The sequence below is a fragment of the Onychostoma macrolepis genome, chromosome 16, assembly GCF_012432095.1.
Source record: "Onychostoma macrolepis isolate SWU-2019 chromosome 16, ASM1243209v1, whole genome shotgun sequence".
NCBI classification, from domain to species: domain Eukaryota; kingdom Metazoa; phylum Chordata; class Actinopteri; order Cypriniformes; family Cyprinidae; genus Onychostoma; species Onychostoma macrolepis.
In genome coordinates this window covers 21,003,483-21,023,637 of record NC_081170.1, presented here as the reverse complement: position 1 = coordinate 21,023,637, position 20,155 = coordinate 21,003,483, and the positions used below count along the sequence as shown (strand labels likewise).

At 37.7% G+C, this 20,155-nt stretch overlaps 2 protein-coding genes across 2 annotated transcripts; one reads left to right on the top strand and one right to left on the bottom strand.

Annotated features, from left to right (window-relative positions):
- Nucleotides 1–307: 307 nt before the first annotated feature.
- On the top strand, nt 308–10,604 carry rnf115a (ring finger protein 115a). The gene is made up of 9 exons (XM_058746273.1): nt 308–459; nt 1,509–1,567; nt 3,649–3,703; nt 3,824–4,104; nt 5,051–5,119; nt 7,812–7,884; nt 7,972–8,065; nt 8,307–8,422; nt 9,737–10,604. The coding sequence occupies exons 1-9, from the start codon at nt 382–384 to the stop codon at nt 9,854–9,856; spliced, it is 945 nt and encodes a 314-aa protein (XP_058602256.1). The 5' UTR covers nt 308–381; the 3' UTR covers nt 9,857–10,604.
- Nucleotides 10,605–10,748: 144 nt separating this feature from the next.
- On the bottom strand, nt 10,749–20,068 carry gba1 (glucosylceramidase beta 1). Its single transcript, XM_058746272.1, has 10 exons — nt 19,771–20,068; nt 19,472–19,660; nt 15,452–15,598; nt 15,232–15,365; nt 14,082–14,254; nt 13,741–13,978; nt 13,407–13,631; nt 11,738–11,901; nt 11,314–11,430; nt 10,749–11,231 (listed from the first exon to the last, which is right to left on the bottom strand). Exons 1-10 carry the CDS (start codon nt 19,823–19,825, stop codon nt 11,126–11,128), a joined length of 1,548 nt encoding a protein of 515 aa, XP_058602255.1. The 5' UTR covers nt 19,826–20,068; the 3' UTR covers nt 10,749–11,125.
- Nucleotides 20,069–20,155: the final 87 nt, after the last annotated feature.

The window sequence follows — 20,155 nt, the reverse complement described above, 5'->3', positions numbered from 1 at the left end:
TAATGTACATCGGTGTTTACATCAAATTATTGATTTCGTTAGAAAAGCATACATATTGAGACAGGAACGCTTTTAAGCGACAAATTTCATCAGGTGTGTTGTGGATTATTTCATTTAATAATGCATTATTGTAAATTAATCACTCCCTTTATTTTAACTTTACTTTTTACAGGCTTGTAAAAAGCACTTTTCACTGCCGCTGTAAGGATGCGTAACAAACAAACGGGACTCTGAATCAGTGTATTGCTTTGACCGGTTCTTTAAAAGAATCGTCCGAGTGAATCGGACCTCCGAGCTCATGTCAGAGCGCCTCCCTCTGCAGTGGGCGGACCGACGGCCAGCGCTGCTGCTGTTTGGGACACAGACAGTCTCACGGAAAACATGGCGGAGGCTGCGGCGGTCCCTCCGCATCGCTTCTTCTGTCACTGTTGTAAGGGTGAAGTGAGCCCCAAACTGCCGGTGAGTCCGCGTCGATTGTAACGCACAGCCGGTTCATCTTCGTCGGTTTCTGCACTGCCGCTGGCGCTCTCACAGGTTCCGCTGTTGTGCTAAAGTTAGCATAGTAGCAGTGTATCAACCTGATGTGGGCGAAAGGCCTGTGTGCCTTGTTGTTTGTAACGTTATATACACACTAAAAACAAACGTATTTATCAGTGACCGGTATTTTTAAACGTAAAACTGATACTCGTGCACGTAAAAACTGATGTATTTTATCTTTAGCACAAATGCTACACTCAAATCTTAGTGTTTTTGTTATATTTTCGTACCATCTTACTGTACAAGTAGTGACTTTTTCACATTTTAGGACATGTTAGGCTTTAATAAGCGTTCAGTTCAAGCTGTTACCGTTTAGAGGTTTTCAAAAACGCCTTTAAATGGGATCAATCCTGAACTCTCTTCAAAAGCGAAACCGGAATACCAAGTATTTCTGTTTCTGTTTTACTTAATTGAAATATTATGACATTTAATGACAGTCAATTACTGTTTAATTTAAGCACTTGTTGGTTAGTGTGTCAGTAAGTCAATCCATCATGAGCTGTCCCGGTGAGGATGAGTTGTGTGTAATCCCTTGATTACTACCCATTTAACTTAGTAAACGTCTGTACACAGAAGATGAATCATAAGTGGCTCGTGTTTAGTGTATATAGTGTGAATAAGGCAGAATAGTATCCCGAGTTGTTCTGCATGTCAAGATAAGCAGCCATTGTCCTACTTTTGTTGGAGACCCACAGGATGACCTGTCTTGACCTGTTTGAATCAGAGAAAAAAAATAGGGAAGCAGTCTCTTGAATCAGCCAGCAATTGTCATGACACACATTACAGGGAGTGTCTCTCCTCATACAGGACCATTTGTTTTAAAATTCAAATGAGTGTGTATTGTAGTGCTATGCAAATGTGTGTGTCCTCACAAAACCACAGCTTTTTTTTGTTTTGTTTGTTTACATCGTTGATGTCAACAATGTGATTTTCCGATATTGAATTCTAATTGTGATTTTGCTTGTGTTCAGGAGTATATCTGTCCCAGATGTGACTCGGGCTTCATCGAGGAGGTTACAGAAGACTCCAGGTGAGCTTTTCAATGGCTGCACTTCCTCATTCATTGCCTCCAGTGGCATGTTGCAACTCCTGCACTGCTAGATTACTACGGCAGCTCTCTCAGTACCTTTTGGAGTATGTAAAGAAGTCGATTGTCACCTGGATTCGTAGCACCACCCAATGGGCATGAGAAGTAAAAGATGCAAATTTTGTGAAGAATGTAATTTTTAATATTGATAAAACAAGCAGAGTTGAAAATCATTCATGGTTGTGCCACCATTCTGCCAGAGGAACATGAAGGATTCAGTTGAATTGTGGAATTTATTGGGGAAAGGGTTTAGATCAGTTGTTCTTAATCCTGGTCTTAGATTTCCAGCGTGCTGCACATTGTGTATGTCTTCTCTTTTATTTATAAGATTAGGTCTTAAATCATTATATTCAGTGCATACTGTGAAAGTACTTGAAGAGCTTCTCGACTGTTGATTGAAGAACTTTTGATTGCTGTGAATGCATTGCTGAACATTAAAGTAGTAAAACAAACGCACACCTTTTTTAGGTGCAAGACTAAATGAAGAAAAATATAACTGCACTCTTTTAAGCACTGTTTATTTGTTACCAACATTTCGGCCAAACAAGTAGCCTTTGTCAAGATATGATTATTTATTTATTTATTTTACATATAACTTACAAATTACTAATTATATAAATATGAAGAGGTTGGTAACAGATTTATTCTTTTGCTTATGAGCAATAACCTTGAAAATAAGTTACTTGAGTAGTATTGAACAAGTAATTTAAAATAACTTGTCAGTGACATTGTGCTTTGTGAAATGTTTTTTGCAGATATATTAATCTATTTAAAATACATAAAAATGGAATTTATACATAGTGATTTGCTAGGAAAAAAAACAGCGGTTAAGTTTTGTTAATTAAATATTTTTGCTTGAAAGTCATGTGCCACAACTGATGTGTAGAAAAAATTTTAGGAAAAAAAAAACATAAGACAAGAAATGATATGATAGATCTCGCAGACCCTAATGACTGTGTTTGAAGGTTGAAAATTCGATCATATTATGATACAGCAAGGTTAGTTCAAGTTGTGGAATGTGGTGCAACCCTCTGAAAAGCTTATGGTTGGAATTAATAATTCATAATATTTGCTTAAAATAAAATATAAGATGTGGGCATTTTCATTTTTTCAAGGTGTAAAGAAAATGAATTGCCTTTTTCTTGATGGTTACAACATTAGACATTTTAGTGTCGTTAAATTGAAACTTTTCTTGAAAATTGTATAAAAGTTTTTCAAAACCATGAATGAGTTCACTTCTAAGAGCTTTGCACGCGTTAAAAACTAGATTTATAAAATAATGTTTTTTTAAATTTTTTATTTCTTTGTTTTGGACACTCTTATTTGTCATTGACCTACTTACACTAGAAAAGAGTTGCTCAACTCACAGCTCTCTCAACATTTCAAATCTAATGACTCCTCAGCTGCTTTGGCATTGTAGGATAGCAGAGTGTCCACTGGTTGAATGCAATTTCAGCTGATGCATTCAGTTATTTGGGTAATGTTCACTTATGTTTTACATTTTATATACTCCTTTTTGCATACTATGTAGTAAGGAAGTGTTGGTCATCTTTTGAAGGCAGCATAGATACCTGTGGTATCCCACCATCCTGCTTGTGTAGTTCAGCTGTTGAATATGGTATATATTACAAAAAACCAAAATTTACAAATGTTCACATTTTTTAAATTCATTTAACGCATGTCACCATTCCTAACGAACAATAAACATTGCAGTCATTAAATATTTGCTTGGTTATGACTAAAGCTCACATGAAAACAGACGTAACCAGTTTTCTTAGGAGGTGCCTTATCACTAAAATGCTTCTGTGAAGTCATTGTCTGGGCACCATGGGCAGCGAGGCAGCTGTCTTGGCCTTTAAATGAGTGAGACATCCAAATTGTGCAGTTCTGTATTGAGAAGCACTGGTTTAGATCGGTGACTCCCTCGCTGTGACAGTCAGCTGTACTGCAGTGTATGTTGCCAAGTTCCATGAAACAGCAGTATGTAGCCAGGTCTGACATGAATGTGATTGTTTCATCCTTAGTCTTCTGGACAGTAGTTCAAATAGCCTTGATGACACAGCTTCACAGTTTGCCGAGGTATGTTGACCCCTTCCTTCCACAACGTCTTTCATGTCTGAGATACAGATGAGGATTTTTTGAATAAGTTTGAGTGAGGTAGATTGCACTACTCATTCATAACTTTCTCTTTCACTGTAGCTATGGCAGCTGTTGTTCGTGGAAAGGCCGTTCAGTCTGGATCTAGACAGTCCTGACTCTGAGCGGGTCCCGGGAGGGGGCAGTGGGTCTGGGAGTCTCGGAACAGGGCCGTTCGGCGGTTCTGTCCCAGGTGGGCTTGGTGGGCTTGGTGGGTCACTGGGCGGCCCTCTAGGCGGAGGAGAGCACTGGGGTCCTGGTCGTCCTCCACGCCTGCACACGCAGAGGAGGTACCGATCCAGAGGAAGCAGTCGACCGGATCGCTCTCCGCTGTTGAGGGGTAAGTTAAATATCTCAGCTTTTCATTTTGGTCATGTTCTGTATCTCAAATCAGTGGATTTGTTTTCATTCTCTTTTCTCTGAGGTTGCCCTTTCATCTGTCATGGTTTCTTTTTTGAATTTTAACTGAATCTCTGCTGAAGGCCTGTTTACACCAAATGCGAGACAAGCACAAATATTTGGCATGCTTAATAAAGATCAAATTGTCTCAGCAAAGTGACAGTTTACAGATTAATCAAGCTGTTGTGATGGATTTTAAGGAATATTGAATCATTTTGTTTGCAAGGAAAGTACAGTGTTTCATCAGTCAACCTCTGTTTAGGTTGCTTTACATGGCTGCTTTTTAATGCAAAGATACTGTAATACAAGGTACCGTGATATAAATCATGAACATGAAGAAAAAGCACTAGGTAAAAATAATATCCTATAAATAATTAGTATCCTCACATTAAATAATATCTATGATAATAATAAAAATATAGTATACATTTTTTTTAATTATTCATAGTTGGTGTGAATATGGCATGTGATATTGTATATTTCTGAATGTCAGGACATCTAGATTTCTTTAAAAAACAATTAAGTAAACTTAACAAACTGAATATGGGAATAATGAGTAGCAAATAAAGGTTACAAAATGGTCATAAATAACCCCATAACTTTAGGTCTGCCATAGTATTACAATAGGTAGTAAACTTCCCAGCTTAGTAACATGAATGAGGCTGTTCTTCTCAACTAAGATGTGTAAAACAGCTTTGTTCCACAAAAAAAAAAATGTGGAGAACAAAACCTGTAGGCTTTAACATACTGGCAATATTTATATGTACTGCATGTGGGTCAGATGACTGATTAAAACCGCTTATGAAATGTCAATAAAAAAAATGAAGGAAGTTAGCAGAATTCCCCCACACCAATATCAGTTCCTCACTGATGTCTCCTCTCTCCTTCTAGAATAGTACAGCAGTTTCTCGCAGGCCTTTTTGCCAATTCAGGAGTACCAGGCTCTCCTCCACTCTCATGGTAAAGAAAACATTTTACTGCAACTATGTAATTTGGGCAGTCAGTATATATAGATAGATAAATGTGTTTATTTTATGTTTGTTTCTTTTTTTCTTTTTTTATTAAAGAAATTATGACAATGACAGATGTCTTCTAGATGTTACTTCTAGTGGTCTTTTAATTTTAATATATGAGGTAATTGATATTTCAGAGTTGTTAAGCTTCACAGAATTATGGCATACAAAGACTCATGTTACTACTTAACATCTTTTTATATATATATATATATATATATATATATAAAATATTAGTTATTTAGATTATATGAGGACCAGTTTGTGATTTCTTTTGTGTAAAACATTTTAATAGAAATGTCCAATTTTAAATGATACTAGACAACTTTTTACTCAGAAAATATATTTAAAGACATTTTAAAAAAGGTCTCTCCTGGAAGATGTTTATAATTTTTGTCTTTGGTTAAATTGAAAGATTCTATATGATTTTTATCAGTACTATTGTTATTATATATGTTTTTTTGTATAGTGATTGCTTCTTAAAGGGGTCATAAACTGCCTGTTTTTTATTTTGTACTGAGGTCCACTTACAATGTTATCAAGATTATTACATTACAAAACATCATAATTTAGAAGTTGTAGGCTATTTTCTGTCCTGTTTTTGACCCCCCTCTTCAGAACGCTGGGTTTGAATAGGCGTGGCAGATTGTAGACTCGGAAGTAAACACCCAATGCTATGATTGGCTAACAGTTGTGTATGTTTGACAGTCTACGTCCTTCACAGATGGATGCCGCTGTGATTTGGGTTAAAGGGGTCATCGGATGCGACATGCACATTTAAGTTGTTTGAACTGAAATGTGTTTGGCAGTGTGTGTACCACCCTATAATGATAAAGATGCACCCAGTGTTTTTTTGTTTTTATCTCATTAAATCATTTCCCCTTTCTCAAATCGAGCCGATCTCAGATGCCTGTCTGTGTGACGTCACACAGACCCAGGCCCTCCCACGATTGTTTGATTGACAGTAGCGTTTCAGCACAGACTGGACGGGTGTCTTACCTTAGACTTAGTTCACACTGCAGGTCTTAATGCTCAGATCGGATTTTTTTGCTGAAATCCGATTTTTTTTTTTGCGCTGTTGTTCACATTGTCATTTAAATGCGACTGCCATCAGTCTCATGTGTGAACCGTATACAGCCCTGAAGTGACCCACATGCGCAGAAGAAGACGTGACGTCAGACTCAGCGCACTGTGTTTGCAGAAATAAAAATGGATGCTGTTCGTGTAAGTTAATGTGCAATCGGAGCCTAAATAACGAAATAAGAAGAAGAATATTAAGAAGGAAAGCACGATTTCCTCCAGCGCAGAATTGTGACGTCTGTCGCATTTCAGTGACGTAAAAATCGCATGAAATGCGACATGGCCTTGCGACTTGAGTCTGAATTGCAAAACATCAGATATGTATCCGATTTAGGACCACATATGAAATTGGCCTGGGCCTGATTTGAAAAAATCGGATTTGTGCTGTTCAGACTGTCATAAGAAAACCAGATATGGATCACATTTGGGCAAAAAAGTCGGATTTGGGCCACTTTAGCCTGCAGTGTGAACTAAGCCTTAGACCCGCCCTGAGTGAGCTGTCATCAGTCCGCCATTGTTTCAATGCTGGAGCAGATGTAGACAAGACTGTCTCCTAAGCGATTGAGGTGTTCTGTTGTTGGATGTAATAATGAACATAGCAGTCGTTTTTTTAATGATTCTTTGCAAATCGCCTTTCCTAATAATGTGCTAGTTAGCAAGTTTCACGATGAATGCGGCTAAAGTTTACCATCTCTCAGAGAGCGGCTGGGAAGAGAGGGGCTCATTTGCATTTAAAGTGTCACGCAATAAAACAGCTTGCTGTAGACAGCTGTTTTTGACAGGGTAAAAACGGTGTTGTGTTACACAACCATTGAGAAATTTGAACCAAACTATGTTACAGACTTTTCATTAAGATCCTAAAGAATCATATCAACTTGTGGAAAATGGGCATCCAATGACACTTTTAAAAACGCATAAAAACACAAAGCACATATCAAATGATCTGTTTAACAGTTTTTGTTGTTTTCAGAGCCATCTTTATATCTTGGTTTCTGCATAGACCTGCGCGTTTGCCTCTCTCATAAACACTAGGCCACATGCGTGAATCGGTGGGCGGGGCTAAACAGACAGTGATGTCGATCTTCTGTGGAGGCGGCGCTTATCCACACAATTACATCATAGAGTGGCACATTCCAAAAGCTGTCGTTTTGGCAGACTGACTTCAATATAAGCTGTTTTTAGAGTAACAACAAAGTTTTGAGTTCTGAAACTTACTGGATGTTTTTGTAGTACAGTAACAGTTTTTGTAGTACAGTTATATGATCAAAAGATCAAGGACATTTTGGTTTCTCAGTTCATGACCCCTTTAAGAAAAGGTTATATTATTGTAAATGATGTATTGAAATGATACTGTTAATATTGCCATGAATATAGCCATTGTTACAGATATGGTGTTAAAACATAAATAGATAAATAAATAGGTTATATTAAGTTAGACCTATATAATATAAATTAGTTTTATAAAGGGCAAGTGTGTAGTTTTTTGTTTTGTTTCTCCAGTTTCTGTTTAAATATGGTAAAGCTGGTCATCTTGGTGTTTGTGTTTGTGTGTGTGTTAGGACGGGCATGCTGCACTCAAACCCTGGGGACTACGCCTGGGGACAGGGGGGTCTGGATGCAGTCATCACACAGGTAGCTGAGCAGGGGTTCTGTGTGCATGTTACCTGATCCGTGGCTCTGTGCAAACAAGCTGATCATCTGAGTCTTTCTCTCACACAGTTATTGGGTCAATTTGAGAACACAGGTCCTCCACCTGCTGAGAAAGAGAAAATTTCCTCCCTCCCCACTGTTATCATCACTCAGGAACACACTGGTTAGTCTCTCCTCTCTCTTCCCTTTTCTTTGAAGCCCTTGTTGTTGTTTCTTCTGGTCTGTCAGAGGCACAGTGTGCCATTTCAGTTATGATTTAAGGCTTTCAGACTCAGTGGGGATCATTGACCTACCAGTACGAGTCTTGTGTGGTGATGAATTATAATTCCTATTTAAGGCAGCACTCGTCTACTGAAATCTCATTATTCTCACCCCCTGTCTCTCTCTCTCCTTGTATTTCCAAGACTGCAATATGGAGTGCCCTGTATGTAAGGAAGACTACATGGTCGGTGAGCCAGTCAGGCAGCTGCCCTGTAACCACATCTTCCATAGTGACTGCATCGTGCCCTGGCTTGAAATGGTGAGAGAAACAATAGGGAGGAAGGAACCGGAGTAAAGGGAGAGAATGGGGAAAAGACAGGAAAAAGTTCATGAACGTATTTAGATATAAGAATCTTTTGAAGTAAGAAAAAATGATGAACGATAATGGAAATATATTCCAGAAATATATTCTGAAAGCATTTTATTTTATTTGTGTATGAACATCTGATAAATGTAATTAAAAGGTTGGAGCAATATCCAAGTGATTTGCACAGATGGAATTAATAAAATGTGACCAAGAAAATGTAAAAAAAAAGAAAAGGAAAAAAAAAAGCCAAAAAGGATGATTCACTTGATCTTCTTCCTTATAGGCAGCTATGTATTTTCCAAATTTATTCAATGTTGACTACTGTTCAAAAGTTTGGGGTTGGTAAGAGTTTTTAATTATTTGTTTTTGTCTTAAAGAACTCTGACCAATGCTGTATTTGTTTGATCACAAATATACTAAAACAGTCATGTCATGTCAAATAATATTACAGTTTAATTAGTTTAAAATTTGAATACATTTAAAAATGTATTATCTTGTGATTGCAAAGCTGATTTTTATGCATGCATTACTCTAGTCTTAAGTGTCACATGATCCTTCAGAAATCTTTCTAATATGCCGAGTTGCTGCTCTAGAAACCTTTCTTATTATTATCAATGTTGAATATAGTTGTGCTGCTTAATATTTTTGTGGAAAGTGATTTTTTTTCAGGTTTCTTTGAAAAATAAAAATAAAAACAAAAACCAAAAAAACTATTTATTTGAAATAGTAAAGACATTTACAATGTTTTTATTCTGTTCTCACTGAATAAAAGTATTTATTTTTTTTAAGTACTTACCTCAAACTTTTGAACGGTAGTGTAAGTGTGATATTAAAGACAGCGTTGTTTGTTAAATTCACTAATTGGCTTAGATATTATTGTTCTGAAGCCAAGACAAATGAGACATTATATTTACTTTTGTATTAAGTTGACTGATAGTGCAAATGTGTTCTAGATGCAAAGGATGTTACAAGCAGTAAACAGAGAAATTATGCAGCCTTACAAAATGTTTTAGCCATAAAGTCGTCATATGTAATTTTTATGAAGATTGAGTGTTATGAGTTCACTGATACCAACACAGCAGCCAATGTCAAGGGTGAACAGTAACTATATTTTGTTCAGAACTGGAAAGTTTGCATTTCTGTGCTTATTAGATCCAATCATGCTCAGATTTTAGTCACTTGTTAAGTTTAGTTTCAGTTTGAACTATATTTTCAAGGTCATGAATTGTCACTGACATACCTTTTTTCTCTTCTTCCTCCCTGAAGCATGACACATGTCCTGTGTGCAGGAAGAGCCTCAATGGGGATGAAAGCGGCACTCAGTCCTCATCAGAGCCTTCCTCCCTAAACACTGATCCTCGCACACCGGAGAGATGGTCCTTCTGAAACACACGCACACACGTCCGCCCGTCTCATCCGAGCTTTCTTGTCTTAACCCAAGCTTATTTGTCTCTCTTTGCTTTTTTTTTTGTCTATTCTTTGTGTTCATCCCACCATGCTGGTGTATTTTTACTATGGTTTGTTTACTTCTGTTCTCTTAACACCGTCCTTCTCAGTTGTCTATCCTAATGTTTCTGTGTCTTTCAGACGTCTTTGATCTCCTCCAGAGTTTTCCATACATAATTTCACATAGTTTACCCTTTCCCTTTTTCCTTCCCCGAGTGATCAAACAGTGCAGGATGAGGGTAGGGTCAGGCACATATTGTTGCTGTAGCAGCACAGCTCCCAACCCACATTTAGATGGTATAGTGTTTGGTTTCCCAGAGACGAGCTGTACTCCCCGCCTCTTACCGTTCAATGTGAATTCTCATTGGGATGGGGTGCTGTGTCTTTGCGACTTATGAACGTTGCTTTATTTCCCCAGGCCTTTTGTTGTTCTCGCATCCCTTTTGTCCAGGAGATCATGAAGTTTTGTCTCTCTCTCCTTTATGATTCCAACTCTGGTGTGTATATATCACAAACCCATCAATGTCATTGTTTAATTTGATTTAGTTCTTTTCACTCTCATTTCTATTACAGTTTCTTCTAATGTAAATAATTTTAGTTGGAAAACTCATTTAAGGAAGACAAAAAAAAAAAAACTGATGAAAATGACGACGAATTGCTGAATATTAAAGTATATAAATATATATTATATGATGTGTATGACCATGATGTATTAATAATAAAACTGAATAAAAACAAGGCAACATGTTGATCTTATGATACAGACAAACAACAAATGCATTCAGATCTTCCCATTTGATTTTTGTTGACATAAATATGCATTCTCAGAAGATATGGCTGTGACAAGTTGCGTTTATTGCGTCTTTTTAATTCTTAGTGTGTTCAGTGCAAGGAATTTTATACATCAAGCTTTTCCAGGAATGTTTGCATTACTTGTTAAAACATGACTCAATCACGTTATTTTTCTTTATTGCCTTTAAAATTGATAATTGTCCCATAAATCATCTTTTGACTGCCATGCACCAAAACAGCTTATCAAGTGAAATGGATAGATTAAAAACCACCATTGAATCTAGTGAAATGATTTCTTTGTAATCATGGTTGCTGCAGTCATTTGAAATGTTACTGGCTTAAAGCTGGACTGAAATGGTTTGAGTTACTCGTTAAGGTGCATATGTGGATTATTGATGCAGTGTTTGGTACAGCCGTTCAGCGTCTGCTCCACAGTAGTGTGAGGATGGAGTGAGGTGGAGCACTTCCTGGCAGAAAGCCCAGCGTTTGATCCCAAACTTCAAACTGCACCTCTTCTTCAGACCTGCAATTTCATAACATGTTATATACACCTGAACTGATGTAACAACACCAGTTGAGCGTAAACATCGATCACATTTTTTTACCTGTTGAGAATGATTAGCACTGCTGAGGCATCAGGTCTGATATAGGCAGAAATTTCCAGGCTGGTGTACTGACTGAAGGACACGCCCACTCTCTGTGACCCCTCCCACAGGAACTTGCTGTCAGGCACAAAAAGTTACTCAGATGCTCAGCTAAGATACAGATCTACATGTTGTTTTGAAGAATGCGGTATTTGGATTATATAACTAAGACTTATAAAATAATGTGTAGATTTACACAACCCAAGTATGATGGAAAAATGTCAAGTGTATACTTGCTTGCCTATGTTTAATTAAATTAAATGATAGTAATAGCTGTTTAGCTGTAAACAAGTACGCTAGTGAAAGCTATATTTAATCTTTAGAAACCATTTTTGTCCAAGAGCTGAATCTTGTCACTGTTAACGGTGCCTTGAATGAGTTTTACCTGAAGTGGGCCATGCTGTAGAAGGTGGGCTGCTTGTAGAAGACGTCTTTACTTGAGTCCACAATAATTGGGCTGTCCACAAAGTTCTTAACCCAGTTTGGCCCTCCATCCTGATTAAGGGCCAAGTTCCAGTCTGTCCAGCCAGTCACATAGTTATTCAGGTCCTAAATAAAGAGAAGGTACATTATATAATCATTTTTAAATCATTACACTGAACATTATATTGCAACCACTTTGTATATGTGCACAAAAATATAGTGTATATTAGTGGCCCCACAAAATTTTGCCTAAAAATATATTTTATAATCCTTTTAAGGGAAACAAAAGAGATGAGGTGGGAAAGGTATATGTATATATATATATATATATATATAATTAAATAAGTATAATAATTATATTTCATAAACTCCACATGTAACCCTTTATTAAATAATAATATATATTTAATATGTATAATTTTATATTTCCTTCTGAGTCTAAACTCTTAAAATTAACACCATTATTATGCAGTATATATACATACATATATATATATATTTTTTTTTACACATAATATTATTGATTGATCTGTCACTACATTACTACATTTGGAGGTGTGTTATTGCCCAATAGCAATGCTGAATAATAACATACTGCTCATCCAGGTATCACAGACTCACTCTCTCGTTTCATTTTAACGCAGCTGCTGCCATCTTACATTTCTGTTATTGTCATCAGTTGTAAAAACATAATAAATAGGTTATATTTTAAAGCAGTTACAAATCAATATCTCCTGTCCCTATAATTATTTATGAGGTGAAAAGCTGTGTAATAAGTGGTATGACTGTACCATATCCCTTAAATGTTTGTCTAATTTGAACTTGTTCATTTGTTTTGGCAAAAAGCCACTAACTACTTTTTTCTTCACGGAAGTGTTTCATTTCAATTCAAATAAATATTTTGTGTCCAATTATTTACTTATGTGGGAAGTAGCTGTGTAATAAGTGGGATAATGTACATCCACCTGGGTGTTATTGCAAAATAATCCCCTTCAGGGCGATACAAGATCACCTTGTCGGGGGTGATATACATTATCTCTTAAATATTTTATTTTATTTACATATATTGTTATTATACAGTGGTGGCCAAAATTGTAAGAACACCTGACAGATCTGAAAATATTGACCTTTTTTGCCTCCATTATGTTCATGAAACATGCAGATGGTTGCTCTGAGCAAACAAAGATGAAGTGAGTCGTACTGTTTTTATCCACTTTTAACTTTTAATATTTGGTATGTCCATCTTTGTAGCACATCTCTCTGGCATAGTGTCAATATATTTCCTGAGAGAGAACTTCAACACTAATGTTATCCCATGCCTTCTGCAACTCAAGCCAAAGGCTTTCCTATGAATGTACAATAGATCTCTCCAGTTTATTTTCCAACTCGCCCCAAATCTGCTCGATGGGGTTGAGGTCTGGACTTTGAGATGGCCAGTCCATCATTTTCAATGTTCCAGCAGATTCCTTCCGTCGCAGGTAGTTCCGGCAATAGTTCATTTTATGGGTTTTGTAATGGCCAATTCAACAAAAACAACTGAAACCGCTTAAATATGCCCAGTGTTCTAACGATTTTGGCCACCACTGTATAAAGTAAATAATCATTTTTTACATTTCAAATACACTGTGTACCTGTATGATGTCATGTGCGTAGTCTTCTGCTCTGTCCCAGCTGCCCAGACGCACCCCACGATCCAGCGGACTCCACCCAGCACACGCCTCGGTTGCAAACAGGAAGTACTCTGGGTAGAGGTGGTGCGTGGTTGTCAGGGTTATGTCAGGTGGCGCAAGGTTGTTCAGATACCAGTGAAAACCAATCCCGTGGATATAGCGTGCCGCTTGTATGTCACTCAGAACCTACAACAGGGAAGAGAGGTGGAGAGACAGAGATGAATGGAGTTTTGCCACCACCTGCGTCTTCATGAACATCCTCCCATCCTTCTTTTAGTCCACTCTCCTCACTTACCACTTTGGGCCAGTGTGGAAGCAGAAGTCGGTTGTCATCGAGGATCATAAGGCGGGTCTGGGGAAAGGATGAGGAATGGAGTCCTGGACCCAGATCCAGGGCGATCCAGTCACGCTGTGTCTCCGGAGTAAAACCCAAAGCCTGAAAACTGTAATTTGTAAGTTCGCCTGCAGTGGGCTCGTTTCCTGATGTCAACCCCCAGAATGAAAGATTATATTTCCCATATTCCTCTAGAAATCTGAACAGGACAGGTAAAAGGCCTTATTAAAAAGTTAAAAAGGCTGGAAATGTTGTAATTAAGATATTGGTATTTAAATACAGTTTTAGGTTCCTTTATGCACCTAATGTAGTACTGGGCCCAGGTCTTATGCTCTTTGCCTCCTGGCTTGCCTTTGAGGGAGCCTTTGCCAATCAGTGCACCATTGGTCTTCAACCAGGCGGGGGCGCTCCAGGCACTGGCAAACAGATTGAGAGGCTGAGCAGAGAGAGCCTGTGCCCGCTGCAGCAGGGGAATCTGGGAGAGAAAGATGACATGAATCAGAGTGTGACATCTGTGGTATTGTGATTAGGGGTGTGCAAAATGCATGGTCTACAAAAATACTGTAATTGTTCTTTTAACAATGCGTGAGCAGATATTGAGTATGTTGCTCACTTTTCAAAAACCAAACAAAATCTTGAGAGTCCACGCATTGGCTGTGGTGTAGCCTATTAGAACGCACTTAGAATGCCAATGAAAATAGTTCCTAACAAAGCTGGAGCAAAACTGTTGCATATCACAGCAGTGTTCATTACTGAATGAATCTATGAATCGATTGAGTGAACGATTCAATGACCATTCATAAAAAGCCACTGGCTTCTTTTCTGAATTAATCAGCCGTTATCACTCATGCTGCCATATACTAACAGTTTTAGTTTCATATTTAAAAATAAAAGTATATATTTTTAATAATTTCATATTTCAATTTTCAAAGTTTTGCGCTATATCTCGTATTATTCTAAGTTGTTTTATTATTCTGATTGAATTTATTCATTAAATGTAAGAATCTCACAAAAGATATACAGGGACCTGCCACCACCACTTTGCAGTTTAAATTTCATATCAATATATTTTTTAGATTATTTCATATTTTAAGACACTAGAGAGTCTTATTGTACAGATTAAGTATGATTAATTAAACATTTAATACCTTTAGAAATAAATTGCCCTTATAAAGATAAAAGTGCCCCATAAAATTAAAAATTGCACCTTAATGGAAAAGTTTATTTCTGTCACTTAGATGTTAATTGCTGTGAACTAACCAATGTGCAAAATAAAAACAATATGAAAAGCTTTAGGAGGTCAACTGTCTAAAACAGGCCTAAACCAGCAAAATTCCAGCACTGCCTAATTTTTATCATCAACAAAATCCTCCAAAATATCAAGACACAAGATTTTTTGTTAGAATCGCACACCTGTAACTGTGATGGTGTGTTTTTGTTTGTGTATGATACCTTCATGTGAATATCCTCTTCAGCCAGGGTGAAGTTCTGGAGATCGTAGTCTTCTGGAGTGTCAGCGTATGTGTAGAGGCGAGTTGAGAAATCACAACTGGCCATCGGCACTCTCACGAAACGGTACTCTATACCTGTGACAGACAGGGATGTGCACCATTCAGAACTCAGACTGCTGAACCTATATTCTTTTCTGTTTCCCAATCTCTGTCCCTCTCACCATCTGGGGAGAAGTACTGTCTGAGCAGCTGGTCCTGAGCTCCAGAGGACAGGGACAGAATATTCATAGCTGCTGCATCTGTCATGGCTCCCCCGAATCCTTTAATGCGCTGATATTTCTGACTGGGATTCAGAGTGATTCTGAGAGCTGAGATTGAGGAGATAAAAAGAGAGCGGTTCAGGGGTTTGATTGGATATATAATACGACTTTCTCTACTTTTCTTCCCACTCTGTATAAAAAGACTAATGACAAAATGTAAAATTATACAATTTTGATGTGATGCCTAAATAAAAATTACATATACTGTACATTAGCTGTCACAAGTTTGGAATAATTAAGCTTTTTTAATGTTTGTGAAAGAAGTCTCATGTTCAATAAGGCTGAAACAAAAAAGTAATATTTTAAAATAATATTATAATTTAAAATAACTGTTTTCTAATTTAATATACAGTGCTCTCCAAAAGTATTGGAACAGTAAAGACAAAATTGCTCTGTTGGCTGTGGAGTCAAGACATTTACAAATATGATTAAAAGATGAATATGAGACAAAACTACAGAATGTCACATTTTATTATTGGGTGACTAACACATAGATGTTTTACCAGCTAAGAAGTTCAGCACTTTTAGAGTTTCATCACTCTGTCTGATGTGAGCAGAAGTATTGGGACAGTTGCCTCACAGGTCTTTCTAAGTGATCAGCTGTGTCCTGTTGCATTAATTCTTCAGATATTAAAAGCAGGGAATGTGTATCAGTTATATCCATTACTTCTGCATTCTGAATCTTGCATTTGATGATGACACACACAAACCAGGATGAAAACGAGGGAGCTGACTTTGAGAGAAAAGCAAGCAATTTGGATGCTAAAAGAAAAGAGGAAGTCAGTTAGAGCTATTGCAAAAACAAAGGGCATGGAGAAATCAAGAGTTTAGAAACCACCAGAGACACCAGCAACCAACAACTACCTGATCGGCTGAGAAAACAACAGTCGTTGATGACAGACAAATCATAAAAGCTGTGAAAATTAACCCTAAAAGACGTGTCTGTAAAATCACTAACAACTTCCAGAAAGCTGGGTGATGCTCTGACAATCTACTGTCCTCAGGAGACTTTGACACAGAATAACAGATGCTACACAGCAAGATACAAACCTCTGACCAGCTCCAAAAATAGAAAGGCAAGATTAGAGTTTGCAAAAAAGCACAAAGGTGAGCCAGAAGAGTTTTGGAACTGTGTTTATGGACCGATGAGACAAAGATGAACCTTTATCTAAGTGATGGGAAAGCAAATATGTGGAGAAAAAAGGGAACTGCAATGATCCCAAGCATACAGCCTCATCTGTAAAGCATGGTGGAGGTGGTGTCATGGCATGGGCATGCATGGCTGCCTCTGGAGCAGGCCCTCTCAACTTTACTGATGACTTAATGTATGATGACAGTAGCAGAATGAATTTGGAAGGGTACAAAACCATCTTGCCTACCAATATTCAAGAAAATGCCACCAGATTCATTGGGAAGTGCTTCATATTGCATCAGGACAATGACCCAAAACACCCTGCCAGTTCAGTCAAGGAGTTTATCAGGGCAAAGAAATGAAAAGTCTTAAATTGCCCAAGTCAATCTCCAGATTTAAATCCGATTGAACATGAATTTCACCAGCTGAAGAGGAGAGTAAAGGCAGAGACTCCCCAAAACAAGCAACAATTGAAATTGGCTGCATTAAAGGCTGGGAAAAGTATTTCAAACGATGAGAGCAAGAGTCTGGTGATGTCTATGGGTCACAGACTCACTGCTGTGATAGTGCACAAGGGATCTGCAACTAGCTTTTAATCTTTTATATCTGCCTTATGTTCAACTGTCCCAATACTTATGCTCGCATCAATGAGTGGGATGAACTCTAAAAGTGCTGTTCTTTTTATTTGGTAAAACATATATGTGTTGAAACGTCTAATAATAAAATGTGACATTCTGTAGTTTTGTCTCATATTCATCTTTTAATCATATTTGCAAATGTCTTGGAACAGTAAAGACAAAATTGCTCTGTTGGCTGTGGAGTCAAGACATTTACAAATATGATTAAAAGATGAATATGAGACAAAACTACAGAATGTCACATTTTATTATTGGGTGACTAACACATAGATGTTTTACCAGCTAAGAAGTTCAGCACTTTTAGAGTTTCATCACTCTGTCTGATGTGAGCAGAAGTATTGGGACAGTTGCCTCACAGGTCTTTCTAAGTGATCAGCTGTGTCCTGTTGCATTAATTCTTCAGATATTAAAAGCAGGAATGTGTATCAGTTATATCCATTACTTCTGCATTCTGAATCTTGCATTTGATGATGACACACACAAACCAGGATGAAAACGAGGGAGCTGACTTTGAGAGAAAAGCAAGCAATTTGGATGCTAAAAGAAAAGAGGAAGTCAGTTAGAGCTATTGCAAAAACAAAGGGCATGGAGAAATCAAGAGTTTAGAAACCACCAGAGACACCAGCAACCAACAACTACCTGATCGGCTGAGAAAACAACAGTAGTTGATGACAGACAAATCATAAAAGCTGTGAAAATTAACCCTAAAAGACGTGTCTGTAAAATCACCAACAACTTCCAGAAAGCTGGGTGATGCTCTGACAATCTACTGTCCTCAGGAGACTTTGACACAGAATAACAGATGCTACACAGCAAGATACAAACCTCTGACCAGCTCCAAAAATAGAAAGGCAAGATTAGAGTTTGCAAAAAAGCACAAAGGTGAGCCAGAAGAGTTTTGGAACTGTGTTTATGGACCGATGAGACAAAGATGAACCTTTATCTAAGTGATGGGAAAGCAAATATGTGGAGAAAAAAGGGAACTGCAATGATCCCAAGCATACAGCCTCATCTGTAAAGCATGGTGGAGGTGGTGTCATGGCATGGGCATGCATGGCTGCCTCTGGAGCAGGCCCTCTCAACTTTACTGATGACTTAATGTATGATGACAGTAGCAGAATGAATTTGGAAGGGTACAAAACCATCTTGCCTACCGATATTCAAGAAAATGCCACCAGATTCATTGGGAAATGCTTCATATCGCATCAGGACAATGACCCAAAACACCCTGCCAGTTCAGTCAAGGAGTTTATCAGGGCAAAGAAATGAAAAGTCTTAAATTGCCCAAGTCAATCTCCAGATTTAAATCCGATTGAACATGAATTTCACCAGCTGAAGAGGAGAGTAAAGGCAGAGACTCCCCAAAACAAGCAACAATTGAAATTGGCTGCATTAAAGGCTGGGAAAAGTATTTCAAACGATGAGAGCAAGAGTCTGGTGATGTCTATGGGTCACAGACTCACTGCTGTGATAGTGCACAAGGGATCTGCAACTAGCTTTTAATCTTTTATATCTGCCTTATGTTCAACTGTCCCAATACTTATGCTCGCATCAATGAGTGGGATGAACTCTAAAAGTGCTGTTCTTTTTATTTGGTAAAACATATATGTGTTGAAACGTCTAATAATAAAATGTGACATTCTGTAGTTTTGTCTCATATTCATCTTTTAATCATATTTGCAAATGTCTTGACTCCACAGCAAACAGAGCAATTTTGTCTTTACTGTTCTAATATTTTTAATTATTTTATGTATTCCTGTGATGGCAAAGCTGAATTTTACTTCAGTCTTCAGTGTCACATGATCCTTCAGAAATCATTCTAATATGCGGATTTGGCACTCTATTATCAAATGTTATTGGTGGTTAATTATAAATAATGCTTCTTATCATCAATGACTATATCAGTATGTGAAGCCTAAATTAAATCGTTTATTATAAAGCTATGGTGTCTCTTCAGTAATACTTGGATTAAACCGGTCGATTCATATGGATTTGGACTTTTTAAACTCCTTTAGTTCTTTTTGATGCTTAAAAGTTTGGTTGACTTTCAACAGATAGGAAAAAAATATCGTAATTTGTGTTGCAAAAGATGAACAGAAGTCTTATGGTTTTGCATTGACATGACTCATACTGATATTTTTAAACACTCACCTGCACCTGTGCTGTTCTTCTGGAACTGGCCTTGACTCTTCACGAGTCTGCTGCCAGTTTTACTGCTAACATATGACAAGAACTGACCGGGATCTGGCAACCCAGTCCGGCCCACCGAGTCGCAGTATGTCGCATTGCACACGCACACAACCGAACCATGACCGAAATTCAGTGCTTGACAGTCGTCAGCTGGACACATGAACCGAAGCGACACAAACAAGTAGACAGATACAAATAAAACAGCAGATCAACATATCTCCCATATTATTTATCTGATTACATTGACTTAATAAACACACCTCTTACTATAGCGATTAATCCAGTCAGCAGAATGAAAATCAGCGTTTCTCTCATTATGTCAGAGATGTTGTGGAGAGTCTTGTTGCATGTAAACAACGCTCTATCAAATATTAAATGTGCTCTCACTACTTATTCCTAGCAGACAAACGCTTCTGTGTATTTAACGTTCATCCGACGCCTAAAAACGGAAATACTGATATCATTACTGTCCTCTAAATGTTGTCTTAAAGCAGCATTTTCATCTTCTGCATACAGTTTCAGGGCTGTAAACAGTCAACCATGCACCATGCGACCGAGTTCCGGGTGAGACTGCGATCACATGACCCCCTCATTCACCACGTGACACCCAACAACAATGTTTTTAAGAGAAATACAGTTCTATTA